The 26,103-nt window shown below is 37.9% G+C and overlaps 1 protein-coding gene across 1 annotated transcript in view; it reads right to left on the reverse strand.

Annotated features, from left to right (window-relative positions):
• The window catches only part of TENM4 (teneurin transmembrane protein 4), a 1,176,249-nt gene that overhangs the window by 219,949 nt on the left and 930,197 nt on the right, over positions 1-26,103 (reverse strand). Inside the window, exons 13-14 of the mRNA XM_051987214.1 lie at positions 10,510-10,611; positions 2,335-2,529 (exon numbers count right to left, since the gene is read on the reverse strand). Coding sequence (XP_051843174.1) covers positions 2,335-2,529; positions 10,510-10,611 — 297 coding nt within the window. The remainder of the gene's footprint in view (positions 1-2,334; positions 2,530-10,509; positions 10,612-26,103) is intronic.

The following is a 26,103-nucleotide window of genomic DNA, read 5'->3' on the forward strand; positions in this document are numbered from 1 at the left end:
AATTTAGAATGGAGAAGAATCAGGGACAGTTATAATCACTGTCTTCAAATATCTAAAGAATTGTCATGAAGCAGGAGGATTAAATTTGCTCCATTTGACCCTTGTGGAAAGAAGGAGAAGGAATTGGGAATTGGAATTAGGATTTGGAATTGGGAAGGCTCATCTTCTTGAGTTCAAATACAACCTCAAACTCTTATTAGCCGTATCACCTTGGGTAAGTTAAATTAACCCTATTTGCTTTGGTTTCCTCATCTGTAAAATGAGTTGGAGAAAGAAATGACAAACTACTCTAGTATCTTTGCCAAGAAAACAATAAATGGGGTCACAAAGCTGGGCATGACTGATATGACTGAACAACAACAAAGGAAAAACAGATATTAGTTCAATCATGAATAGTCAATTTAGTGAATCATTGAGCTCCATCAATGCAGATCTTGAGCTAAGACCTTTGTTTATAAAATGAAGAACAGAGACTCAGAAACATTGATGTGATAATGGTAGTAGGTGCTTAAGGCAGTTTTTAGATCCAAATCTCCTTGATTACAAATGCCATCTTTTTATCAACATATTATGCTATCAGCTCAAGCAGGTATTTAAGTAGATAATGAATGCTCCCCGTTTTCAGGGATAATATGGGAAGATTTGAACATATTTTTTTTTATGGTTCCCATAACCATAAGAGTACTCAGGAGTAGAGACCAAAACTCTAAACCTAGAGTATGGAGAATCTAATAGTCCCTTCAATGAATACAACCATTTGTCAATTCCAGATCTGTTTCCATTCTGCTCTCCTTGTTTCAAATCTAACTTACTGATATTGATGAAAGAACATAATCCAGATTGAGGAGAGTTATAAAGGGTCAAGGATTATCCACTGTTTATTCACATTCTTCATGTATAAAATGGGCACAATAATTCTTTTCTTGATCAGGATATCTCCTGAATCTCAATTTAGAACCCTCCTTATAAGACTAATTGTTTGGTCTATTTCTTTTTCTGAAATGGGACTATTTAAGCAATCTACTTCCTCCTCTGTTAATCTGGGAAGCCTATATTTTTGGAGGTACTCATCCATTTCACTTAGGTTATCAAATTTATTGGCATAAAGTTGGGCAAAGTAACTCATTATTTCTTTAATTTCCTCTTCATTGGTGGAAAGTTCTCCCTTTTCATTTTTAAGACTACTAATTTGATTTTCCTCTCTCCTTATCATAAGACTAATTGTTAAAACTTATCCTACTACTTAGAATATAAACTTTAGGGCTGGAAAGAACCTTGGCTAATGTTTATATAAAGCTTTAAGTTTTGCAAAGAGCTTTACATACTTATTTTATTTGATTCTCATAATAACCTTGTGAGATAGATACTATTAAAATATTCATTTTACACATGAGGAAACTGAGGCTGGCTGAAGTTAAGTAACTTCCCAAGGCCACATTTAGTGACATCTGTCTATCTCGTATATAACTGATATTGGATCTGAAATCAGTTCTTCCTGACTCCAAGTACAACATTCTATTCACTCATCATGCCCTCTAGTCACCTTCATATGACCTCAGAGGGAATTCCTGTTTAATATATAGCTGTTCTATGTGCCCTTAGAACACAGACTGTCAAGTACCAGTAAGAAACTTAGATAATAGAATATTGAAGTTGGAAAGACTTTGGAACACAGACTGTAGGAACACAAGTGGTTAGAACTGGAAGGGCCCTTAAATCAGTGGCTGTTCAAGCTAGGTAAGACATTAGGATGGAAAACTAGTACACAGAAAACAGAATGTTCAGAGAAGAGATCACAAAATATGAATTATTAAAACCAGAGAAACAGAGAAGAGGCCTTGGTACATACTTTTTAAAAAGTCACTGAGTTCTTTCAAGCCACTCATATTACAAATACTGAAACTGAGGCTCTGGAAAATTGCAAAGAGAAGCAGAGTTTGAGAATCCTTGAAAGGGAAGATATTTTATGAAATGAAAGAATATTAAATGACTATTTGTTACTAAGGCTACATAAAACCCAGTACATCCTTCTCTTCTTTCTGGTTACCTGCTCAGTGGCTGAGGTGATTAGTATTAAGGAGATGGAGTATACTGGGAAAAAAACCCCAGAAGACATGAATTTGGAAGCTCTAGATTTGCCTCTTGCAAGTTATATAACTGAAGACACGTCACTTTTGTTTCTCTGAGTCTCAGTGTTTTCATCTGTAAAACCTAACTCAGAGATCTATCATGAAGTTATTCTGTTATTGATGACAATACACACAGCCACCCAGAATCAGCTGGGTGATACAGGAGAACAGGCTCCAAGAGCGATGAGGAGACAAAGACCATTACCTTCTTCACAGCTCTCTCCCTTGTAGCCTGGATTGCAAATGCAGGTCCCCATGATGCACGTGCCACGGTTGCTGCAGGCCACATCAATGCACTGGTTGGTGGGTACATCGCATTCAGCTCCTTTCCAGCCGCTGTGGCACAAACATCTCCCTTTCATGTACTGTCCATTTCCACTGCAAAGCACAGGACAGGAGGCTGTGGAGAAACATATACTAAATTCAGGACTTGTTTTCCTGGGTATCAAAGAGTGGGGATGGAAAGGGCTCTCAGAGGGCACCTCAGCCAAGCCATATTTGAATAACAGCCCCTCTACACCCTCCCCCATGGGTGATATCCCAGCCATCAGTGGCTGACCAGACACTTCCAGGGTAGTGCAATCTGCTTTTGGACAGCTCTCACTGGTAGGAATCTTTACATGAGGCAGAAATTGACTTCTGGGCAACTTCCTTCCAATACTCCAATGTTTTGCCTTCTGGTCGAATTGTTTTCATGTATGACAATCTTTAATGTACTAGGAAGAAACTAAATATATGACTAAAACATTATCCTTTGTCTCTCCTAAGTTGGAGTTTACAAATGCAGGTTACTTAGGAGATTGCCTGGTTGGTCATTTCTTCCTTTTCTTATGCATAAATATCTTTTTCCTTCCCTTATTTCATCCTAGTATTAGTCTATCTTTATTCAAGCATACTGACTCCTCCCCTCACTATGAATTCTCCTGGTGATTCTCTTTTGGCATCTCCTTTTTGCACCATGATCATCTGCATCTTACTTAAGGCCATGTTCCAGCAAGGAAGAGTCAGCACCTCGGAGAGAGCACTGGAGTCCGGAACACTGCGCCCCAGCTCTGCCAGTGCCTTGATGCATGACCATGGTCCGGTCATTTCCCTCTCTGCTTCCTCCTCTGTCAAGTGCCATAATACACAGTCCCTACCTTGCATGGCTTTTGTGATTCAGACATGTCAACAGCAGAGAGTGCTCTGGAAGGAAGGTAAGTTGTTATTTATACTCACCGTCTGCCTCACAATTTGTTCTGCTTTTTCCCCTGAGCCTCCTTCCTTGGCAAAGAGTCTGTGAACCCCAGGGAATACTACCTTGGTCCTTTATTGTCTGATCCCTTTTTCTACTTCAAAATACTTATTCAGGCACTTATTCATGGCTCCTTTCTTCTCTCTCTCTCTCTCTCTCTCTCTCTCTCTCTCTCTCTCTCTCTCTCTCTCTCTCTCTCTCTCTCTCTCATTCTTGTAGCTACATCTCCTCCCTTTAGGAAATAGTTACTTCTCACTCCAATGCTCAGCCACCTTCCTGTATACTTCAATCCACTAGTAATTCACCAGATATTTATCAAGCTTATATGACATGTAAGACATATAACAAAGAACAAATGACATCGTTCCTACCCTAAAGGAATTAATAATCTGATGAGGACAGAATGGAGAGGGGACAAGGAAGGAGGGATATGTAAAAATTCTCAGCATGTTTCCAAATAACTCTAATACTAGAGAGAGCGTAATATTAAGCAATCACTCAACAAATATTTATTAAGCTCCTACTATATGCCAAACACTTAGGATTCAAGCAGAAAAGTCCTCAAAGAATATACATTCTGATAAGGGGGGCAGCAAGTGTTTGTAGGAATATGTATGTGTATACATACGTCTACACTGTACACACTTTTGCACACATGCACAATGCATGTACCATACATGTGCACATGTTTGCACGGCACAATATATTTGTTTGTGGTTATGTAAGTATCTAGATCTACACACATTTATTGTATTGGTGTTCATATATGTACAACTTTTATAGAAGCATATATGCAAGGTGTTGCAATGCACACATGCATATATATTATGTACACATATGTGTTTAGATACATAAATGGACTGTACATGTGTTGGTGCATGCATGTCCATGTATACACATGCACGACTACATACATAGATACACATATAAATGTATTATGTTTAAGTACATGAATGTATATTCCTACAACAAAAATATCAAGAGAATGCATATAAAATTATTAAATGCAGTGGTGGATGAGGGGAGTGAGTTAGGGCACTAGCAGATTGGTTCCTTATTCTATCACTTTTAGTCTTAAAGAGTAGCCTGAGAAGTTAAGTGATTTGCCCAATGTTTCACAGCCAGTATATCTTACAGGAGGGATCTGAATTCAGCCCTTCCTGACTCCAGGGAGAGTTCTCCAGCCATTGAGCCACACTTCCTTTGGAGCTAGTAAGTGCTTATATGGCTGGTAGCAGTCTCTGAGAAGCTCAGGGCATCTTAACAGCATCGACAAAAATGCTCTTGTTGCTACTCAATCCCTTCCTGTGAGAAAAGAGAAAAAAAGAGATTCTCTAGCCAAGAAATGAGAGTGAATTTGGCTAGTCCCAAATCACAGGATATGTTGGGGATGACAGTAGAAGCTACAGGGCTAGACTCTGTGAAAGAGGAATGACCATCTTCAGGTGAACCTGTTTCAAAGTAATTATTGTTCATTTCCTTGCTCCTTGCCCCAATGGAGCACCCAGGTTAGTAAGATTTCCCATCTTGTAACTTACTCTTTCAATGGAACATAGTTTATACTGGGAAATTTCTGCTCTTTAAAATCATAGAAAAAGGAGGGAAAATGGGATGAAAAGAACAAGTGCCTACTCTGTGCCAGGCACTGTGCCAAACACTTTAAAATTATCTCATTTGATCCTCACAACAACTCTGGGAGATAGATATTACCTCCCATATTAGATATTAATGGGTTATTATCCCCATTTTTAGAGATGAAAAAAGTGAGGCAGAGGATAAATGACTTTCTCAGGATTACCTTACTATTCTGAGGCTGTATTTGAACTTAGGTTTGGATTATTCCTAGTAGGACTGGAGTCCTGACATTCTCAGGAACCTCTTGTCTCCCATTAGGACCCCAGTTCCTTTTATAGGACTCTAACCAGGAGACCTGCATTCAAGGGTCCGACTCACCTTTCTAGGTACATGGCTATGGATGGGAAAGTCATTTTAGTGACTCTGCCCTCTCCAAGTGGAGGCAGCTGGGAAGAAAGAATCATAATATCCTCAGGACAGCCCCAAATCACTGGCAACCTGGAGTGATGCAGAGATCCCTAGTGTGGAACTAACAGACCTGAGTCTAATCCTTGTCTTGCAAGGCAAGTCACTTTCCTCAGCCTATTTCCTTCTCTACAAAATGGGGAAAATACTATGTTCCAGGGTTGTTGTGAGGACCAAATGAAATATTTATAGGGCTTTTTTTTCAACCCTTAAAATGCTACACGATGCTGTTATTGTTGTTGTGATCATTATTATTATATCTTCCCCTAAGTATAGTGGAAGAATATTGGCTCTGGAATTAAGAGAACTGGGTTCAAATTCTAACTAGGAGGTGTATAATCTGAGTATATTTGTAAATTCAAAGGGTTGGTCTGGATGGGCTGAGAGCAAATCTAGGAAAAGACCAAATCTCTCAGCAGAAGATACTTTTACAACAATACTTACCACTACTTATTTCTGAGACTTACAGTGTGGAAAATGCTCTGTAAATTTGAAAGCCCTATACTAATATGAGACGTTTGTATCATTATTAGCATTTCTCCATCACACCAAGCCTTAAGCAGTGCTCACTCCACTGGCTCCTTCCCTTTTCCCTTCCCTTCACTCTTCCATGCAAACATCATCCATCATTTCCTCTTGTAAGAGGAGCTGTACCCAACTCAGCTCTTTAGCACATTATTTTTCCATTCTCCCTCTTACTCCAAAGGATTTTGTGATCATCTGGGCAGAAGACACTATATAAAAATAAATGATATTGCATTGTGCTCAAAGTGCCCACTCTTCTTGCCTTGATACAATAAGGCCATTTTATACAGGACTCTTAACATTAAGTACATATGGGATGAGACAGTAATTCTTGTCATAAGGAATGACTCTTCTCCACTTCCGACACATCCTTCTTCCTCTCCCCCAAGCCTCCCCAATCTTCCTTGTTCAAGCACTCACAGCTGCTAATCACATTGCTTCCTCGGGCTGGCCTGCCTGGGCATCTGAAAGCCTGTTTCAGAATATAAACCACAGGAATAACCAGAGTTTGAGTTCTAGAAGGGACTCGGGGGCTCACCTTGTCCATGGCCCCTTGCTTTATGGATGATGAATCTGAGTCACTCAGTGCTGCTCAGAGTCACTAAATCAGGGGTCCTCAAACTACAGCCATGGCCAGATGCAGCAGCTGATGATGATTATCCCCCTCACCCAGGGCTATGAAGTTTCTTTATTTAAAGACCCACAAAACAAAGTTTTTGTTTTTACTATAGTCTGACCCTCCAACAATCTGAGGGACAGTGAACTGGCCCCCTATTTAAAAAGTTTGAGGACTCCTGTGGTCTAAATGAATATTTAGTGGAACTCATTAGAACTCAGACTACCTGACTCCCAGTGCAATGCCCATCCCATTTCAACTCTTGTGCCTTTAGTTTCCTTCTCACTACACATGGTATCCCAGAGGATAGCGCACTGGTCCTGAGTTGAGAGGACCCGAGTTCAAATTCACCTTCAGACATTTATAGCTATGTTTGTAAAAGCAAAAACAAAAACAAAAAACCAAACAAATTAAAAAAATAAAACAAAAGGGTTGGACTGGATGGTCTGTAAAGTCTCTTTCAGCTCTATTGTTTTAAAATTTTACAATCTACATTCTAACATTCTTTATTACAAGGTTCCTAATATCCCAGTTCTTAAATTAAGTTTTGTTTCATTATTATGTTATCTAAGACTTGACATTTCCAAGATTTGCTCCTTTATATTCTACTTTGAGTCACAAGATCTGCGTTAGATTCCATCTCTGCTAGTTACAAGTTGTATGCCCCTGGACAACAAGATCCTGCTTGCTTTGGAGTCTCCAAACAAAGCACCTTCCAAATATCTTTAGTTAGGTAAGTTTAAAGTCCTTTTCCTTGAGGAATGTCCCTCCACTGTGCTGACTGACCCCCTTCTCCCGCTGGTGACTTTGCCCTGGGGCCTACATCTGGGAGAGAGAGACTAACATCATCAATCTTCATCCCTTTCCTGGCTGGGCTTCTGACATTGTGGACTTGGAGACCAGGCCCCATAAGGGCAAATATGTCTTTTCAGTTCTCTTGTAATCTGTCTTCCCTCATCAGAAGGTAAACTTCTTGAGGCCAGAGCTGCCTTTCTTTTTGCTGGCATTTTTATCTCCTGCTTAGCCTTGTCTACCAAATTTCCAGGACTGCTGTGAGGAAAGTGGTTAACTTTAAGTGTGAATGCAAATAGGAATTGTTTTTGTTTTAGCCAAAAATCCCGAGGATCTTCCCCTCTCTGATTAATTTTTTTGGACTAGGTAAAGGAGGTCATTCTCTGTTTCATTTCTTATCTAGTTTTAATGACTGATTAACATGGCTTCAAACTGAGACTGTTAAAGATCTTAAAGGTCTCCCACTATATCCAGGGCCATCTCCAGTGATTATGTTTAAGTACATGCATGTATATCCATATTCTATATCTGCTCGCTGACCCAGATGGCTCTGGAGGGGCTACCCAGTCCTCCTTCACTGAAATCCCATTCATTTGCACGTCATGGTATCTCCTCCCTGAAGTCATGGTGCTCTTGGAGAATGAAGGACAAACAACAAGAAGGAGAAGCTATGGGAAGAGAGTTAGCATTTATTATTGCTAATAAGAGTTATCTAAGTGGCACAGTGGACAGAGAGTACAAAGCTAGAGTCAGGAGGCCCAAGGTTCAACTCCAGCCACTGACACTTACTAGCTGTGTAATCCTGAGCAAGTCACTTAACCCTGTTTGACTCAGTTTCCTTATCTGTGAAATGATCTGGGGAAGGAAATGGCTAACAACTCCACTATCTTTGCCAAGAACCCCCCCGAAAAGGTCACAAAGAGGGTTCAACTCCAGCATCTGACATTTACTAGCTGTGTAATTCTGAGCAAGTCACTTAACTCTAACTCAGTTTCCTCATCTGTAAAATGAGATGGAGAAGGAAATGGCAAAAGCTTCCAATAACTTTGCCAAGAAAACCCCAGAAGAGGTCACAAAGAGTTGGACATGAACGAAAATATAACTACATAAATGAAGGTTTGCAAAGCCTATCACAAAAATATCATTTTATCCTTACAGTGACCCTATGAACAAAGAGCTATTATTATTTCTTCTTATTAATTCTCTTATTATTATCATTATCCACAATTTATAGATGAAAAAACTGAGGAAGACAGTTGCCCAGAGTCTTGCCCACAGTCACACAGCTGGTAAATATCTGAGGCAGAATTTGAATTCGGGTTTTATTGATTTTAAATTTAGTACTTTATGCACTTTGCTACCTCAGGGTCCATGAAATGGGTGATATTATTTCAGGGAAGCCACCAATACTGAGGCAACTTGAGGCAATAAACTTGCTTTAACTTGAGGAGATGTGTAATTTTGGACAAATCACTTGAATTTGAACTTCAGTTTCCTCATCATATTTGTACTATCTACCTCAAAAGAACATTGTTAAGAAAAGTGTTCATGCCTTACAAAAACACACCCTAAGAATGAACAAGACTTGTTCTGATCATGTATTTATTATTTGCAATATCTTAGAAAACATTCACTTCTGCAGAAGATACACATTGGGGATTGGCAGGGCTGGGAAGAGGAGGGGAATATGAAAAAACAACAACCCCAAAACAACCATCTCTGTCCCAGCCCCAGCTGTCATTTTTTCAATCAGGTGAGTTCAAGTTGTCATATATTTAATGAATAATGGACCTTGCTGGCTGTGAAAATAGGGAACAGATACACTCATAAGCTCTTGTCCTATAAGGGCAGAGAATAATCTACTGTGAGCTGGAAAGCCCACACCAGAAGAAAAGAATTCTTATACTTCCTGACAAGAGCCCATCACTTGGCACATGATCAGTAGACTGTTTGCCTCGTGTAATAATGAGGCAGCTCTTCAAGGGGGGTCCCTTAGTTAACAGTAAATCCAAGGCAGCTTCACTCCTCTTCTCCCTAAGAGGACCACCTTAAACAAAAACTGAACAAACTGTTGGCAAGTCCTATTGATTAGATCCTGGCAGTGGGTCTCATTTATACTCTGTTTTGTTCTTTGATGTGTACTGTCCTAAGGCTCTTACTCAAGTTTGTATATGTATATCTATCTATCTATTGCTAACTATCAATCTATCATTAGCTTTGGCTGTCCATGAACCTATAGTTTATCATTAGCTCTATTGTGAACTCTTATCAATTTATCATTTACTCTATCAATCTATCTTTAATTTTGTCTATTGTTAATTCTATCAGTCTATCATTAACTCTGTTGCTAACTCTATTGTTAATTATCATTAACTATCAATTTATCATTAATTCCATTGTTAACTCTATCATTAACTTTAGATATCATCTATCAATCTATCATTAATTCTATCACTAATTCTATCAATCTATCATTAACTCTGATGAGGTCTTCTATGTTAGGTGTTATTAGCAGAGAAATTGATCCTGGAGGCAGGCAGGGAAAAGGCTCTGATAGAGATCAGTTTAGCTCAGTGGTCCCATCCCGTGGGAAGATCTTCAATTCAATTCAAGCTATGTCAAATCCCTGAGACTCACCCTCTGTAGAGATCTTAAGCAGTCTCACCTTACCATCCCATGTCAGAAATCCCAGTCATGTCCTTAAGGTTAAATTTTCCCTATAAAATCTACTTCTGGGTTATCCCATGCTGGCTGCCTTCCTTTGGGTCAATCCACCATGTCCACTGCCCCATGGTATTTTTTCTCCTTCCCCTATACCACATGGTAACTCTCCTAACTCCATTATGTTTTCCAATCCTATTTCTCCTCTTAAAGCTAGTTAACTCTTTTGGGGTGTAAGAGTCTATGATAAGTATTTTTATAAGTAGTAACTCATTTGATCCAAATATAGTAGGCCTTTGGAGCAATTTTGAAACACGAAACCAATGGATTTCAGTCCACTACAGAATTTATAGACACAGGTCATTTTGTGCCCAAAATCAAGGCGGCACGTAGATGCCTTTATTACCTTCTGCCCCGCCCCTCCCTCCACCCACACACACAAAATTAGAGCTGGTCTGTGCTTGGGGGAAGATGGGAACAGACAATCAAAATAAAATAAATCCAGTCCTTACCTCTACCACAATCTGGACCCAAGAAACCAAGGAAACAATGGCAAGTTCCAGAAACACAATCTCCATTCCCATAGCAGTTGCTTGGACAATTATCCACAGATTCTGGAGGAAAGAAAGGAAAAGGGAAGCACAAATCAGAGGAAAGCTCACAATGAATTGCAGGATGTCTAAGCTTCCAAAGTAGCCCTATATAGTTCATTCCCCTCATTTTCAAAAGAACTCAAGAGCCCAGAGAAGGAGGGTAGTACTCCCAGTTCACACAGAAAGTCTTGGCAGAGAATCCAAGTTTCTTTATTCTTCTAGTCCACTGCTTCTGCTATGGATCAAACCTCATGGTGCTCAGCATCCATGTGTTTCTTTTACTAGATATCCAGATGCTCTCCAAACTTACTATTTACCCAACTTTACTATTGGGTAAAGTAGTCACCCAACAGATCTAATATTTATTGTTACATTAATAATTATCACTACCATTACTGTTACAGAAGTGCCTTGATTCAGGAAGTAGATGTTTTCCTCAAAAAGTGTATGTAAATCTTTTTTTTTCTCATTCAGATCTCATTTTAAAAGCATTGGTAGATAATCTTATTTAGGGCATAGAAGCTTTTTATAAAGGAAATAATTCTATCATTGTTCATTCTGTATAACTGATTTTCATAAATTGAGTATGCTGTAAATCATGTATAGGTTTTATAATTCCTTCAATCACTGAATCTTGGAAGAACCTTAAAGATCATCTAATCTGACCTTCCATCTGAGGAAAGTGCCCTCTCTAACTTCCATGACGGGTGACTAGATGGCCTTTGTCTGGCTATCTCTGGGGGAGGAAACCTCAATACCTACTAGAGCATTTTGGGTCAGTTCTGATGAGTTGGAAGCTTTTTTGACTGTATATAGAATGGAAACCTGGATCCCTTGCTCCATGTTTCACCTTTTGGGATCATATAAAAATATTATCTCTGTTCATGCAGACTTATTTTTATTAGAAGCTTACTAATGCAGTTATGGTAAAAGCAATTTAGTTTTAAGGGATGTGAAGTTACTCTGTATAGTTTACTCCTGTGGTTTGGCTTCATAAAAGTGCAAAAAATGATTCTAGCCTGGCTTCTGGGAGCTTACAGTCAAGATGGGTTGTTAGAGTTCACTATATGCAAATCTTCATGATACCATTAGGAGTTTCCTGGGCAAAGACACATCAGTGGTTTGCCATTTCCCTGTCATTCCATTTTATATTTGCTTTCCTACCTAGTTTAAACTTCAAAGAACGAGATGCTCCCATGCCAGGTATCCGCTTCCCCCCTTCCCACTCAGCTTCCCTGCTTCCTTTTATGTGCTGCATCCCCAAGCACTTAGCACAGTACCTAGTACACTGTAGGCACTTAATAAATGTTTATTGTAGTGGATTGAAAAAAAGAGCTTATATTCTATTCAATTAGAGAAGAGACTGAGATGGAAACTAGAAAGCAATTAGAAGTTTATTATCATAATCAAGATGAGAAAAGTGATGATACACTGAACTAGGGTAGTGATTATATAAGTGGAAGAAAGGGGATGTATACTAGAGATGTTCTGGAGAAAGAATAGATGATACTTGGCAACTGATTAGCTACTGGGGGCAGGGTGAGTTAAGGTTACTGCTATGGTTCAAGCCCATTGGCCTGGACTGGTAGAAGAGTTTCCTAATTGATCCATCCTCCATAAAGCTATCAAACTGATATCTTTAAAACTGATATTCTAACAAAGCCTGGCTATGTCATTCTCTTGTTCAAGAAATTCTAGTGATTCCCAGTTGCCTCTGGGATAAAATATAAATTATTCTTATCACTCAAAGCTCGTCACCATCTGGCCCCAGCCTACTCTAGCCCACGCTAATGATCTATTTCTCTTATTCACACACCCATTGTTCTAACCAAACTGGGTTGCTTGCTTATTCCTTGTGTTTTTGCACAGACTGACTACCCCCTTGTGATTCGAATATATTCCTTCCTCACCTTCTAGAATCTCTCATTGCCTTTAAGTCTGGAAAATACACTTCCTCTAATATGAAGACTATCTTAAACTCATTGCTTGCTAACACTTACCCCTTACAAATCACTTGGTATTTACCTTGCATACATTTGTATTTGTGTCTCTGTGTTCATGTTTTTCCCCTAATTAAAATTGGAGTGGGCAGAGACTGTTTAGCATATTTATTCCTAGAACTTAGCACCATGCCTAGCAAGCTCACAATAAGGACCCAACAAATGTTTTTTGAATGAACCAATGAACAGTTTGGGATGATTTCGAGTCAAAGACTCTCTCTAACTCTACCATGCTGCTCCTCCAGTCAAGTCTTATTCATCTCTCAAAGGCTCAGAAAAGTCCTGTACATTTTGTAGTAGATTAAATAAATGTTGGGTGAATGAATGAATAAATAAAAATTTTTGTATCATCTTTTAGGTGTCCATATGAGAGCTATTTAAAATGAATCAGATTTCAGTGGAGAGAGAATTCCAACTTGAGTGGGGAAGTGATAGAATGAAAGGTTGGATGACTTCTGAGGTCTCTTTTGCTAGGAGAAGCCGAAATTCTAAATCTTTATCCTGGTGTCAAATAACAAGATACCCTCTTTATAACTGAGGTCATGTCAAAACTCTTTGCCTAGTTCTAAGTTATTTTCTGCTCTTCAAACTGCAGTTGCTTTAAGAGGAGAACATTTCGAGATATGTTCTGATAGGAATTAAAATTTCAGATCTTTATGAATAATTAATTCTTCTAATTGGGAACATGGTTAAAATCTAGTGCATGTGCTAGGGGAGCTGATAGACTTGGGAGACTGCCTTTGATTTTGGTTTTTCTTCTGAAATGGGGGTAGGAAAAGGAAAGAAAATCCCTCTGTAGAACTTCAATTTTCTTTCATAAATTTTTGAATGTCACTTGATTGTTTTCTTTGCTCATGGATGGAATGTGTGATAGTAGTATGGGGTATGAAATAAAATTTTGCTCTAAACAAGAAAGACTATGTACAAAGGAACTCAAACTCATAGGTATTAAAGAAAGGGCTATTAGATTAAAAAAAGTAACATCCAGAGTAGAAGGGATTTTAGATTAAAAAGAGAAAATGAAATATTAGAGCTTAAAATACCTTAGAACATAGCATTTTAGAATAGGGAAAACAGAATTTCAGTGTTAAATAGGTATTACCTTACACCAAACATTATTGCAAGAGTAGCAAAGATGAAAATGGTCATTGTGGAAGGAGCTGTGAGAAAACAGACAGGCTGATGTACTGCTAAAGGAGCTGTGAGGTGCTCCAGACATTCTGAGACATAGTTTGGAATTGCACCAGAATAATCACTAAACTTTATATCTCCTTTGACCCAATTGTACCACTTCCAGGTTTATTCTACCCCCAAGGTCATCAAAGAAAGAGGAAATGGTCCAGTATATACAAAAAATATTTATAGTAGCCCTTTATGTAGTAGCAAAGGACTGAGAAGAATAAGAGTATCCATTAATTGGGGGATAAATGAACAAACTGGTATGTGACTATAATGGAATAGTATTGTTCCATAAGAAATGAGGAAGGTGGAATATTCAGATAAATTTGAGAAGAACTAATACAGAGAAAAATAAGCAGAAACAGAATTATTTACAAGATGAACACAATAATACAAAGTTCAATCCTAGAAAAAGAATCTGGTTGTTGTTGAGTTGTTTTAGATTGACTGTTGGTGGCCCCATTTGAGGTTTTCTTGGCAAAGAAAAGTGATTTGCCATTTCCTTCTTCAGATCATTTTACAGGTGAGGAAACTGAGGCAAACTGAGTTTAAGTGACTTGGTCACACAGCTAGAAAATGTCTGAGATGGGATTTGAATGTAGGTCATCTTAACTCCAGAGCTGATGCTTTAGCCGTAGTCCATGCTATGACTAATGATAACTTTATTGGAAAATCCCAGCTCCTTCCTCTGGGTAGACAAGAGACTGACTATATGACTGGAATGAGGCCCGGAAGGATGTGGACAATATGCTGATTTGTTTTGCTTAAGTTTATTTTTGGTAGAGATAGGGAATTCTATTGGGGTTTGAATGAATTTGGAGTCAGGGGAAAATGACAGCTATGTAAAAAACCCCAAATGACATTAAAAATGATGTTAAAAAAGAAGGGGCTTTCAAATATAGAAGGTCTGAACATAGAATATTAGCATGCCTTTTAAAAACAATAATAATTTTTTATTTTCAAAATATATGCAAAAATAGGTTAAAACCTTGCAAAACCTTGTGTTCTAAATTTTTCTCTCTCCTTTCCCCCCACAATCTCTTCTAGGCAGCAAGTAATCCAATATATGCTAAACACGTGTAATTTTTCTATACATATTTCCACAATTATCATGATGCACAAGAAAAATCAGATTAAAAAGGAAAAAATGAGAAAGAAAACAAAATACAAGCAAACAACAAAAAGATGAAAATACTATGTTGTGATTCATACCCTCCCTGTTCTCTCTGGGTGCAGATGGCTCTCTCCATCACAAGTCTATTGGAATTGAACATGCCTTTAAAAATTTCAGCAGCATTTTATTTTTTTAAAGACATATAAAGATAGTTTTCAACATTCATTTTTGTAGGACTTTGTGTTCCAAAATTTTCTCCCTTCCTCCCTTACCTCTTCCTCCCCAAGATAGCCACACAGATCCTCCAACACAGTATAGAAGAAAGTGGGACCTTAGAAGATAAAATGTTAAAGGCCAAATGGACCTAAGGAATATCTAGCTTGTGCAATGGGTAGCATCCTGGGCCTAGAATCTGAGAGACCAGCATTCAAATCTAATTTTGAATATTTATTAGCCATGTGACTCTGGGCAAGTTGATTAACCAATTTGCCGCAGTTTTTTTCAGATGTAAAATGGGGATGATAATAGTACCTACCTCCCAAGATTGTTGTGAGAAGCAAATCAGCTATTAATGTAAAATGCTTAGTACATACAGTTTTTGGCCCATAATAAATTTTAGCTATTGTTATTATTATTATTATCCCATTTTAGATTGTAGAATGATTGAATAGAGAGCTTAAGGGATTGAGTATCCAAAAGAGAACTAATTGGGAGCTGAGAGACCTGGATTCTTGTTTCCTCCTACTAAGTTGGAAGGGTTTTCTGAGCCTCAGTTTCCTCATCTGTAAAATTTAGGCTTAAACTAGTTGACTTCTGAGGTTCCTTGCAGCTCAATCACTGTAGAATTACTATAGGATTTTAGAATCCTCTAACTAGAAGAGAACTTAGAACATAAATGGCTAAAGCTAGAATAGACTTAGAGATCACATAGTCAAACCGTCTTATTTTTATAATTGAGAAAAATGAGTTCCAAAGAGTTTTCAGTGCTTCCCAATTAATAAATGTCCAAGGAAGGATTTGAATTCAGGTTTTTCTGATTCTAAGTTCAGTACTCTATTCACTATATACTGGAACTCATCTATAATTATCTATTTCTCCTTGTAAAGAAGAGTTGTTCCTTATATCCACCTGATGTCAATCCTGCCCACACTCTATATGTTCATGCCAAATAAACACAGGCACAGCAGTAATTCTGGTTAATAATTAAATGTGAAACCTCAGTTCTTTGAATATATTCTCTTCTCAAGGCTAATCTGACCCATTTATATCTAGCCTAGCTATAGACCATCAGAATCACTGAGTCTTCAAGGTAGACAAGAGCTCAGTTGTCCTGTAGACTATTTTATAATAGAATAGCAATCCATCTCCAGCATGCTAAAGAGTGGCCATCCAGTTTATGCCTGAAGGTTCTAGGGAAGTAGAGTCCCCCAGGCTTTAATTTTCATCTTTGCCATTTAATGTATATGTGAGCTTGGGTCAGACTCTTAATCTCTCTATGTCTTAGTTTGCTCATCTTTAAAATAAGGGTGGTAGACTAGATTATCTTTCTAAAACTCTTTGACTAGCTATAAGCAGATGTTCCTAGAATTCCTTTGTGGAAGTATAGAATTTGAGCCGATGTTGGAAGGAGGTCTCTACTAGTACCAAGAAAGGAATCCTGTAGTTTTGGCCATACTCACATCTAGAACATAGTTCTGATTCACAGTCCCAAGATGAGGGGGAGCATTAGCACACTACAACTTATAGCTAGAATGGATCAGGGACCCTTCTCACTGTTCTAGGGCAGAGAGGGGTTCTGGTGGCCACTCAGACCAGAGTATAGGTTAGGAGAGAAGTAAACACACCTCTCCTTGGATCATTCTAGCTTGGAAGAATGAAAACTTACACATCCCTGGAAGGATCTCTGAAAACAGCTATAAAACCCCCTGAAGCTTAGGACAGCGCACCCTCCACCCTGGAAATATAGACCTACTTTAATAAAAAGTTAAAAGCCAAATAATAGGCTGAGAAAATGAGCAAACAGCAGAAAAAGATTCTGGCCATAAAAAGTTATTCTGGTGACAAGAAAGATCAAAACACATACTCAGAAGAAGATAACAAAGTCAAAGCTCCTGCAAAGCCTCCAAGAAAAATAGAAATTTGTCTCAAGGAATGGAAGAGTTCAAAAGGGATTATGAAAATTAAGTAAAAGAGGTAGAAGAAAAACTGGGAAGAGAAATGAGAATGATGCAAAAGAAAATATAAAAAGCTAATGAGAAAAATGCCTTTAAAATTGTGTTATGCTACTTGAAAAAGAAGGAATTGCCATGTTTATTCCATCCCTTTATTCCAAGACACACTCAAAAACAATAGAATACATTGTAACAAAAAATATATGAAGCAATAAATGTGAAAGTTCTTTCTATTCAAATAGAGATCTGATTCATATGTTATCATTACTTGTTCTTTTGATGTTCAAAACTTTCAAAGGCATTTACAGTTTTCCAAACTTTCCAAAATAAGTAATCTTTGTTATCATTCATTGATAAGGATGTGTTTACATGCTACATTCAGGGGTCTTATCCAAGAGAGATTTAGGAAGAAAATGAACACCACAGTTGGACAAATGTAATATTTCCTCCACCCTGCCTTGCAGGGATTTTTAAGCAAGATGACAAGTGTTTCCTGTTTGGGTTTGATTCCTACAAAAAAAGAAGGCAGCCCATTTGAAAGCTCCCCTGCATGTGCACCAGAGATGGACACCAAAGGGTTGGGGACTGACATTATATTTTTTCCTGGGGGAATTCTCTGACATCTATGGAATCCAGAGAATAGGAAAAGATTCTAGAATAGAGAATAGTAAATATGAAACACAGAGTTTTAGACCTGGAAAAGGATCTTAAAACAGATTACAGAATGATAGAGTTTAGGACAAAGAATATAAATGTTGAAATGGACTTTTAAAACATAGAATATTAGAAGCTAGGATAGAGTGAAAGAATAAAAAGGGACCTTATAACCTTGAATATTAGAAGTCATCTGGTCTGACTTTCTTATTTAAAGTACAGAAAACAAATACATTCTATTGAAGGAAAGAGAGTGGCAATCCCTTCTATCTCTAGCAGCATAACATGTAACAGAACCCAGATCTCCTATACTTCAGTGATTTTTCCATTATAGTACCCTACCTCACACATGGGCAATGTATATTTTGTGTTTCCTAAAAACAATACAAAAATCACTCCACTCCACCTAGCCCCAAACATTTAACAGATGAGATTATACTCTTAACTTTGTGTGTATTGGGAGAGTGTCACAATTTGAGGTGGGGATAGAAATGGAAATAATTGATAATAATTTTTCTTATTACAATCTTAGAAATACCCCTTTTACAAAAATTAAATAAATATGGCTAGCTTAATTCATATTAACTGACTTATTACAGGATCACATTAGTGAGGGCTTATAAGCTAAGCATTAGAAAGATACCTTCAACCTCTCAGAAGTCTAACATATTCCTTGAAGGGACCTAGTAGTCTTTCTCTGGGCACCTGACCTAACAACACAAGCATTTAGATAGCATATCCAGATTATGTACAATCTAAATAAATAAGAATGAGATAAAATTTGGTTGAATGAAACTAAATGAAAAAAGTGGTTAGCTGCTGTATATATTCTACTAAAAAAGTACTGAAACTCCCTTTGAAAAAGAATCATAAGACAAACAGATAGCTCTCTTGATGTACTGAAGAGAAGAAGATGCTTGGTGAAATCTTTCCAGGGAGTACCACTGTCAAAACAAATTAAACTTGTGATCTCCCAGACACAGGAACATGAGCAGGGCCAGGTCAACATCTGAAAGAAGTTTTCTCCCTCTGCACTACAGATTGGCATTGGGTCAGTGCCAAAGAAACACTCTTACTGCTGTGAGGTGCTGATCATACACTCCCTTCCCCCTTCTCCACTCCCTTATTCTGGAGTATCTAACTTGTCTTTCTCAGTAGATGGGTTTCAAAAATTTCTATTCTAGGTCAACACACGACTGAAATGTGACAAGAGAATGGTAACAAAGCCAGTCTTTTACTTTATGTTTTTGTCTCACTTTCTATTATTTCATTTGATTGTCATAATCATTCTGTGACTTCGGCAGGGCATATTATTGTTCCCATTTTACAGATAAGGAAAGAGGTATCGATGGATCAAATGACTTGCCTGAGGTTATAAATGGTGAAGCCCAAAATTCAAGCTCAGTTCTGATTCTAAATACAGTGCTTTCAATTCTACAACACTGTCACTTCCTGAAGGCTCAATTTTCATCATGATTGAAAAACCTACCATCTGCTTTCAATCAAATACCCAAATCTAACAATCTAAGACTGGCCTACAGGACAAAGAGCTAAAGTTTTCTTTTATTCATATTAAGTCTTTGTCCTTCTCTAATTGTTTCCTCTGTACAAGTTTTATTTTCTTTTAAAATTAAAATCCAATGAATATTTGAGCACCTACTATGTACAAGGGAGTAGGTGTTCCAGGAACCTTTTAACATTTTTAAATTTATCAAGGCAGGTAGTTAAGAACAGTGGCAGAACTCTGGAACTGGAGTCTGGAACCCCAATCTCAGATGCTTACTAGCTTTGTGATCCTGAACAAGTCACTTAAATCTGTCTGCCTCAGTTTCCTCATCTGTAAAACAGGAATAATAAAAGCACCTACCTCCTAGTGGCATTGTGAAATTCAAATGAGAAAATGATTGTTGAGTACAGTTCCTGGCATTTAGTAAGTATGATATGAATGTTAGCTCCTATTATTATTTCACACAAATACATACAAAAAGCACGATTTCTGTTCTCCCATTGCCGGAACTCGATCAAGATTTCTCCTGACACTATACAAAGTGTCCAACAATAGCCATCAATCACATCTTATCTTCTTGACTTAAAATTTTTTGGGTTGGAGAGAGAAGTTTTATGGTTGCTCAATTTTGTTTCCTCCCCTGTGTTCTCAGATAACTGGGATAACAAGAATTGTGTTATCATCTATCTGCCTTATGGAAACTGGTCACCGTGTTGTAGAAGGGATGGTTAAGTTGGAGAATGAAAAACCCAATCATAGTCTTCAAACTTTTGTAGGGATATCATGGGTTTAGATGTGTTCTCCTTGTCCCCAGAGGACAGGACTGGAAACGATGCTTAAAGTAGCAGCGAGCCCAATATTACCTCAATGTTACTCCCTAGTAATTACTCAGAGTGGTCCAAAAGTGGCACTGGGCTGCCTGGGGAGATAGTAGGGAGAAGCCTCAACATGGTTCTTCAAATGGAGGCTGGAGAACCTCTTCTTGGGAATGTAACTCTTGGAGATTACTTATCAGCTACATCTTAGATTGGGGTTTCTGAGGTCCCTCCCCCGTCTGAAACTGGGATGCTGTGAGTTGCAGCAGCAAATTTGACAAAGGACAAATGGACCAATGTGAGAACATGAGTTTCTGCTTTCTGCTCCTAGTTTCCAAAACTAACATTTTCTTTCCATGGCATCTATGGTAACTTAGGAATAACAATGCAAGTGAGTGAAACACTTGCTGTGGTGGGAAACATCTCAGCACAAATGACATGGATTCTCATGAGTACATACGACAGTGTTGGACATGAGTCACACAATGACTGAGATGATAAATTACAAGTGCGCTTGTTTTTGGAGCACTATTGATTTCTGCCAACTATGGAAAGAGTTTGTCTTCTCTTAACACACAGACTTAGAAACCTGGTTCTAACCTTGCCATCTCCCTCCACCAAAGTAGCTAACAAGGATTAACCTTATTTTTGGCACATTCAATGGCATGACCAATAAATTATACTGTGTATGTAAAAAGCTCTAAGCTTCTGCTTAGAGTAAAATTTCTCGGTGTTTTTTTTAAGACTTTGTTAAATATCAGCATAAACTAAAAGATTTATTTTTAAATTTTAATGCACTCTTTTAAACTGAAAGATTTCTCGATTAAGAAACAATAAGGTTGAAGAAATCAGTTCATGCATGAGGTCCAAGTTCTTCTACCACTTATCTGTGAGACTTCTAGCAAGTTACATCTCTTTTCAGCCTCTCAATTTCCTCATTCTGTAAAATGATAGCGTTTGATGAGATCTTTTTAAAGTCTTTTAGGCAGGTCCTATATTGTTTTCTAGTATTTGTGTCCCTAGCTTAGAACTATACCTAATACATAGAAAGTGCTTAATAAATAAGTTTTCATTCATTCATTATTCTTGTTTGTTCATTCCATTAATGTCCTTGTTTGTAGACATTCCCATATCCTTAGGCTAAACCTCATATGACATAACCTACAGGCCATTCATCATAGTGGTAGAGCCAAATTGTTTAAGTCAAACTCTTAATAGCCTGCCATCCAAAGGCCTTCACAATCTAATACCACCCTCCTTTTCTAGTCTCATCTCACTACCTAAAATTCAGCTGATGTGGACTAATCCAAATTCTTGAATATGCCATGCATATGACCTCCCAATTCTTTGAATTGATCTCTCTGATCCCAATCTCACCCTTGTTAGCTATGAGATCCATTAGCTCTAAATTTTAATTTTGTCTTTGTATTCCAGTATCTAGCCCTGTGCCTGAAACATAATAGTTGCTTAATCAGTATTTGCTGATCAACTGCTTGATTATCACCACTGCTGGGAATGTGTTAATCTTCATCTTACTGAATTTCTGCTATTTTTAAATGCCCAATTACAATTCCACTTTCTCTAAGAAACCTTTCCCAAACCACCCTCACCCTTTACCACCATTTGTGATAACTTTGGCACTAAGGCTGCCTACAGAACCATTTTTTGGTTTCTCTCTTTTCATATATTATTTTTCACTTTTCATGTATTACTCCATATCATAGTTATCTGCCTGTCATACAATCCTACTTGCCCATAAGTTCCACGTGGTAAAAATTTTATTTTTTTAAAAATAGCTTTTCATTTTTTCCAAATACATACAAAGATAGTTTTCAGCATTTACCTTAGCAAACTTGTGTTCCAAAATTTTTATTTTTTCTAAGCATATCTCTTCACCAGTGTTTCACTTTGGGCTTTGTATTTATAGTGCCCAACATAGCATCCTGTGCAACTAAGCACTTAACACATTTGATGAATAAATGAATCAATTCAGGAATTAATATCTTTATTGTGCAGATGAGAGAGGGATAGTTATTTGTTCTGGCTAGTACAGGAAATAAATATATCAGAGCTGGGATTCAAATGCAGGTAACCAGATTCTAAGTCCTCAAAGTCTTTTCTGCCATATGCAATATTACACAATTGCCTCCTCTCTAGCGTGTTACGGCTACCTTCTATAGTGAGATTCTGTAGGGCCAAACATGCCTTGGCAAGAGCTGTCATTGTGACCCCTAAGGAATTATAGATGTGAATTACATTTACACAGATGTAACTAGATAAAATATATTAGTGAGCTGGACAAATCATCAGACTCCCATGGATTTCCCTTTTCAATAATTATACTGCACATTGGTCCCCAGCACAAAACTTTTAGCAGAATCTTTTCCTTATTTATCTGCTAGGTTGCATTGAACTTAATAATGTGGGTCTATATCTTTGGGCCATGGGCCAAGGCAGTTGTCTGCATGGTACCAATCTTATTAGAGGTTATGGTAATGTAATTATATGTTCAAGTTAAATATTTTATAACTGGCTATTGCCACTAAGAATGATCACTCCTGAGCTATCTCTGGGCATCTCTGTCTAAGGGTAAAGAAAAAGCTGGTTAGTTAGCTAGCAAGCAACTGGGGAGGACTTGCTCAATCAATTTCAACATTAGTTTTCTGAGGTCCTCAAATATTCTGGTCACCTCCTGTAGCCAGAAAGCTCACAGAACATTCAGTTGGATGCCCTGTTACCAGTCTGAGGTGTGCCTTGTCAGGTTTGAGCATCAGGAGTCCACTCAGAAGCCAAGATCTAATTTTCTAAGTTAAATCTGCAAGGGACCTTAAAGGTCATTGAGTCTAATGACCCTCTCTTGCAGAAGAGGGAACTGAGATCCAATGATAATAATAATGAAAATAGTTTTGAGGGTTGTAAATGTTTTATACATGTTATCTCAGTTGATCTTCATAACAATCTGAGGAGATGGACATTATTATTGTCCCCTTCTGCAGATGAAGAAACTGAGTCACAGAGGGGTTAAGTGATTTGCAGAGAATTGAAAAACCAATAAGTATCTTGAATCTTCTTGAATTCAAATCTGGTCTCTAGCTGTATCACGCTGGGCTTCCCTTATCCTTATCTATAAAATGAGCCAAAGAAGGAAATGGAAAATCACTCTAATATCTTTGCCTAGAAAATCCCAAACGAGGTCACAAAGAGTAGGACTTGACTGAAAAACCACCAAACAATAATAAAAAATAGTATAAAACAAAGTATTTGAACAAAGATCTTCCCGACTCCAAGTTGAACATTCTATTCATAGTACTCCCTAGCAGCCTCTGGAGAAACCCAAGGGTTACCCATCTGGGAGGTATGGACCTGGATAAAAACTCAGTTTTTTTTTTTTTTTTTTTTTTTTTTTACTTCAAGTCTACTGCTCTTCTCACTAAACCACACTGCCCGAAGGACTCAGAAGGAGAGGTGACCAAGTGTGACTGTCCCCTGAATGAATGGTTCTGGTAAACAATGATGATGCACTATTAGAGTTACAGGGACTTCAGTCCAACCTGTGCCGAAATGAACTCTATCACCTGGGGCGAGCCATTTAAACTCAGTTCTCTTGTCTGCAAAATGAAGATAATAATGCTTTCCTTGCACATATATGATGCTTAATAAATGTTTACTGAATTGAATCATCAACTGCCTTGGGTTGTTATGGGATTACTTGTAGGCAAAGTGTAGTTTGCAAACATAAAGCTGCCACAATATAAGTCAATATTAACAGAGTTGGAAAGTCATCTCCTTCTTAGACAAGGAAAATATAGTCCCTTGGTGACCACCAGGTTGGTGGCGTGGCTATCTCCCTGGAATTGAATTCTAGCTCTGCCACTTAACAGGTGCAGAAATGTGAGCAAGTGACTCTCTCTGAGCCTCAATTTCTTCAGTAAAATTGGAATAATAATACTTATTCTCTATAAGCTGTTATGAGGATGGAATAAAATGGTGAATGTATGGCACTCTGGTAAACCTTAAAGCTCTACACAGATGCACCAGGATGATATTACCTCCTGTTTCCTTCCTCTGGGAAGATGTGAAAGGCTCATAAAAGGCTCATTAACTGCTAAATGCTAATCCTATGGAGATTTCTCTCACTATTTACACCCCTGTTACAGAAGGCTTCTTTCTTTCTAGTCCAAGGCTTCTACACATGGCAGCTGGACATGAGTATGACTTGACATGATAGTAGCAAGGAAACTCAGGCTTTTATTATTGTTTTTATCCCTGAGTGCCCTATCATAGACTCCATTAATGTAAAGTGGGTATCAATATAGCCATTTTATTAGATGATTCATTGGGTTCTGAATCTTTGGAAGGTATTGTATGTGTGGAGTGTGTTGGAAAGTAACATGTGGCAGAGATTCCAAACATGGCTACCATGTGAGCACCCTCTGTCCACTGGACCCTCTGTCCAGTGCCCTCCTTATCTCTATCTTCGTCTATACTTTAACTTTGCTTATCCAATAATAAACCTCTTTTATCAATCTAAAAAAAAAAGAAAGAAAGTAACATGTGTGTGAGTATGTGCGTGTGTGTGTATGTGTAATACAAGATTAATTCATGATCATTGAATGAGTCCCTTTTCTTCCCAGGCTCCTGGGAAGACTAATATGTAGAAAAAGAAAAGAAACTAGAGATAAGCAAACTGGCTAGAGAATTCTGACAACTTTCTTTATCCATCAAGGGCTATCATCATGCTGTCTCTTCATCTTTTTCCTTGTCGCCTTTCTCCTTCAATCTCTAGCACTAAGACTCTTTGAAAGCTAAGTACATCTCACAGAATAAGAAAATCATGAGTTTAGAGCATAAAGAGAGCTCCAAATCACCTAATCCAATCTTGTCATTTTACAGAGGAAGAAACTGAGACTCTAACAGTCTAAACTGAATAGAACTAGAACACATCAGCTTTAAGTGGCAGAATTGGGATTGAAACCCAAATCCTTGGAATCCCAGCACTCTCAGACCTGGCTTGAAAGAAACTTTAGTGCATATAAAGCTATAACCTAGAACCCAGAATGTTAGATTCCAGCAAGAAACTTAGTACCTAAAATGTTATAATACTGTAAATGAAAATACAAAGCTGGAAAAGATCTTAAAATATAGAAAGGTTATAGATGGAAGGTGGAAGAGCCTTAGAATGTACCATGTCAGAGCTAGAAAGGACTTCAAAACACAGAATGTTAGAATAAAGATTATAGAATATTAGAGCTTGGAGGGATCTTAGAACCTTAGACCTTAGTGATCACCTCATACATGAATTATGAAATAAGGATGTAGAAATACATATCTATGTATATACCAACATACACATATATTATCTATATACATGTAGATAAATACATATGTAGGAGCAGCTGGATGGCTCAGTGTATAGAACACTGGCCCTGAAGTCAGGAGGACTGAGTTCAAATTAGATACTAAACACTTACTAGCTGTGTGACCCTAGGAAAGTCACTTAACCCCAATTAAATGCCTTGTAAAAATAAATAAATGAATGAAAATAAATACGTATGTGTGTATACACATCAAGGGCATTTCCATACTGATAGTAAGTCAAGGTTAAATAGTCGTTAAGTTTGGGTGGTTAAAATAGGCAGGGTTAGGAAGAAGAGGTAAAATTTCAATTGGCTCGATCTACTGGCTATTTGCAGTTCTCATTTTAAAATATTGTTGCAAAGTTGAAAGGTACCTAAAATGATGTCTGGGGATTGTCTCTGGATTTCAATTATCCATCTCATCCTTATCTCCCATTACAATGGATACTCAAGACTCGAATACAATTACCTATCTTGACAGGATAAAATGAAAGCCTACTTAGCATCTCTAGTATATGATCACAGATTATATAATTTGTCCCTGGTCCTGTAAAAAGGGCACTGATGTTGAAAAGACCCGAGGAAGAAGGCTAATTGTCATGATAATTGCTGGATCAAACCCCTGTCTCTGCCACTTCTGTCTCTTCTCCCCAGGCATGAGTGATTTTCCCCCTTCAGAATTCTAGATGCCCAGAACTAGAAGGGACTTCAAAGAT

This window comes from Antechinus flavipes, chromosome 3 (assembly GCF_016432865.1).
Source record: "Antechinus flavipes isolate AdamAnt ecotype Samford, QLD, Australia chromosome 3, AdamAnt_v2, whole genome shotgun sequence".
Lineage (NCBI taxonomy): Eukaryota > Metazoa > Chordata > Mammalia > Dasyuromorphia > Dasyuridae > Antechinus > Antechinus flavipes.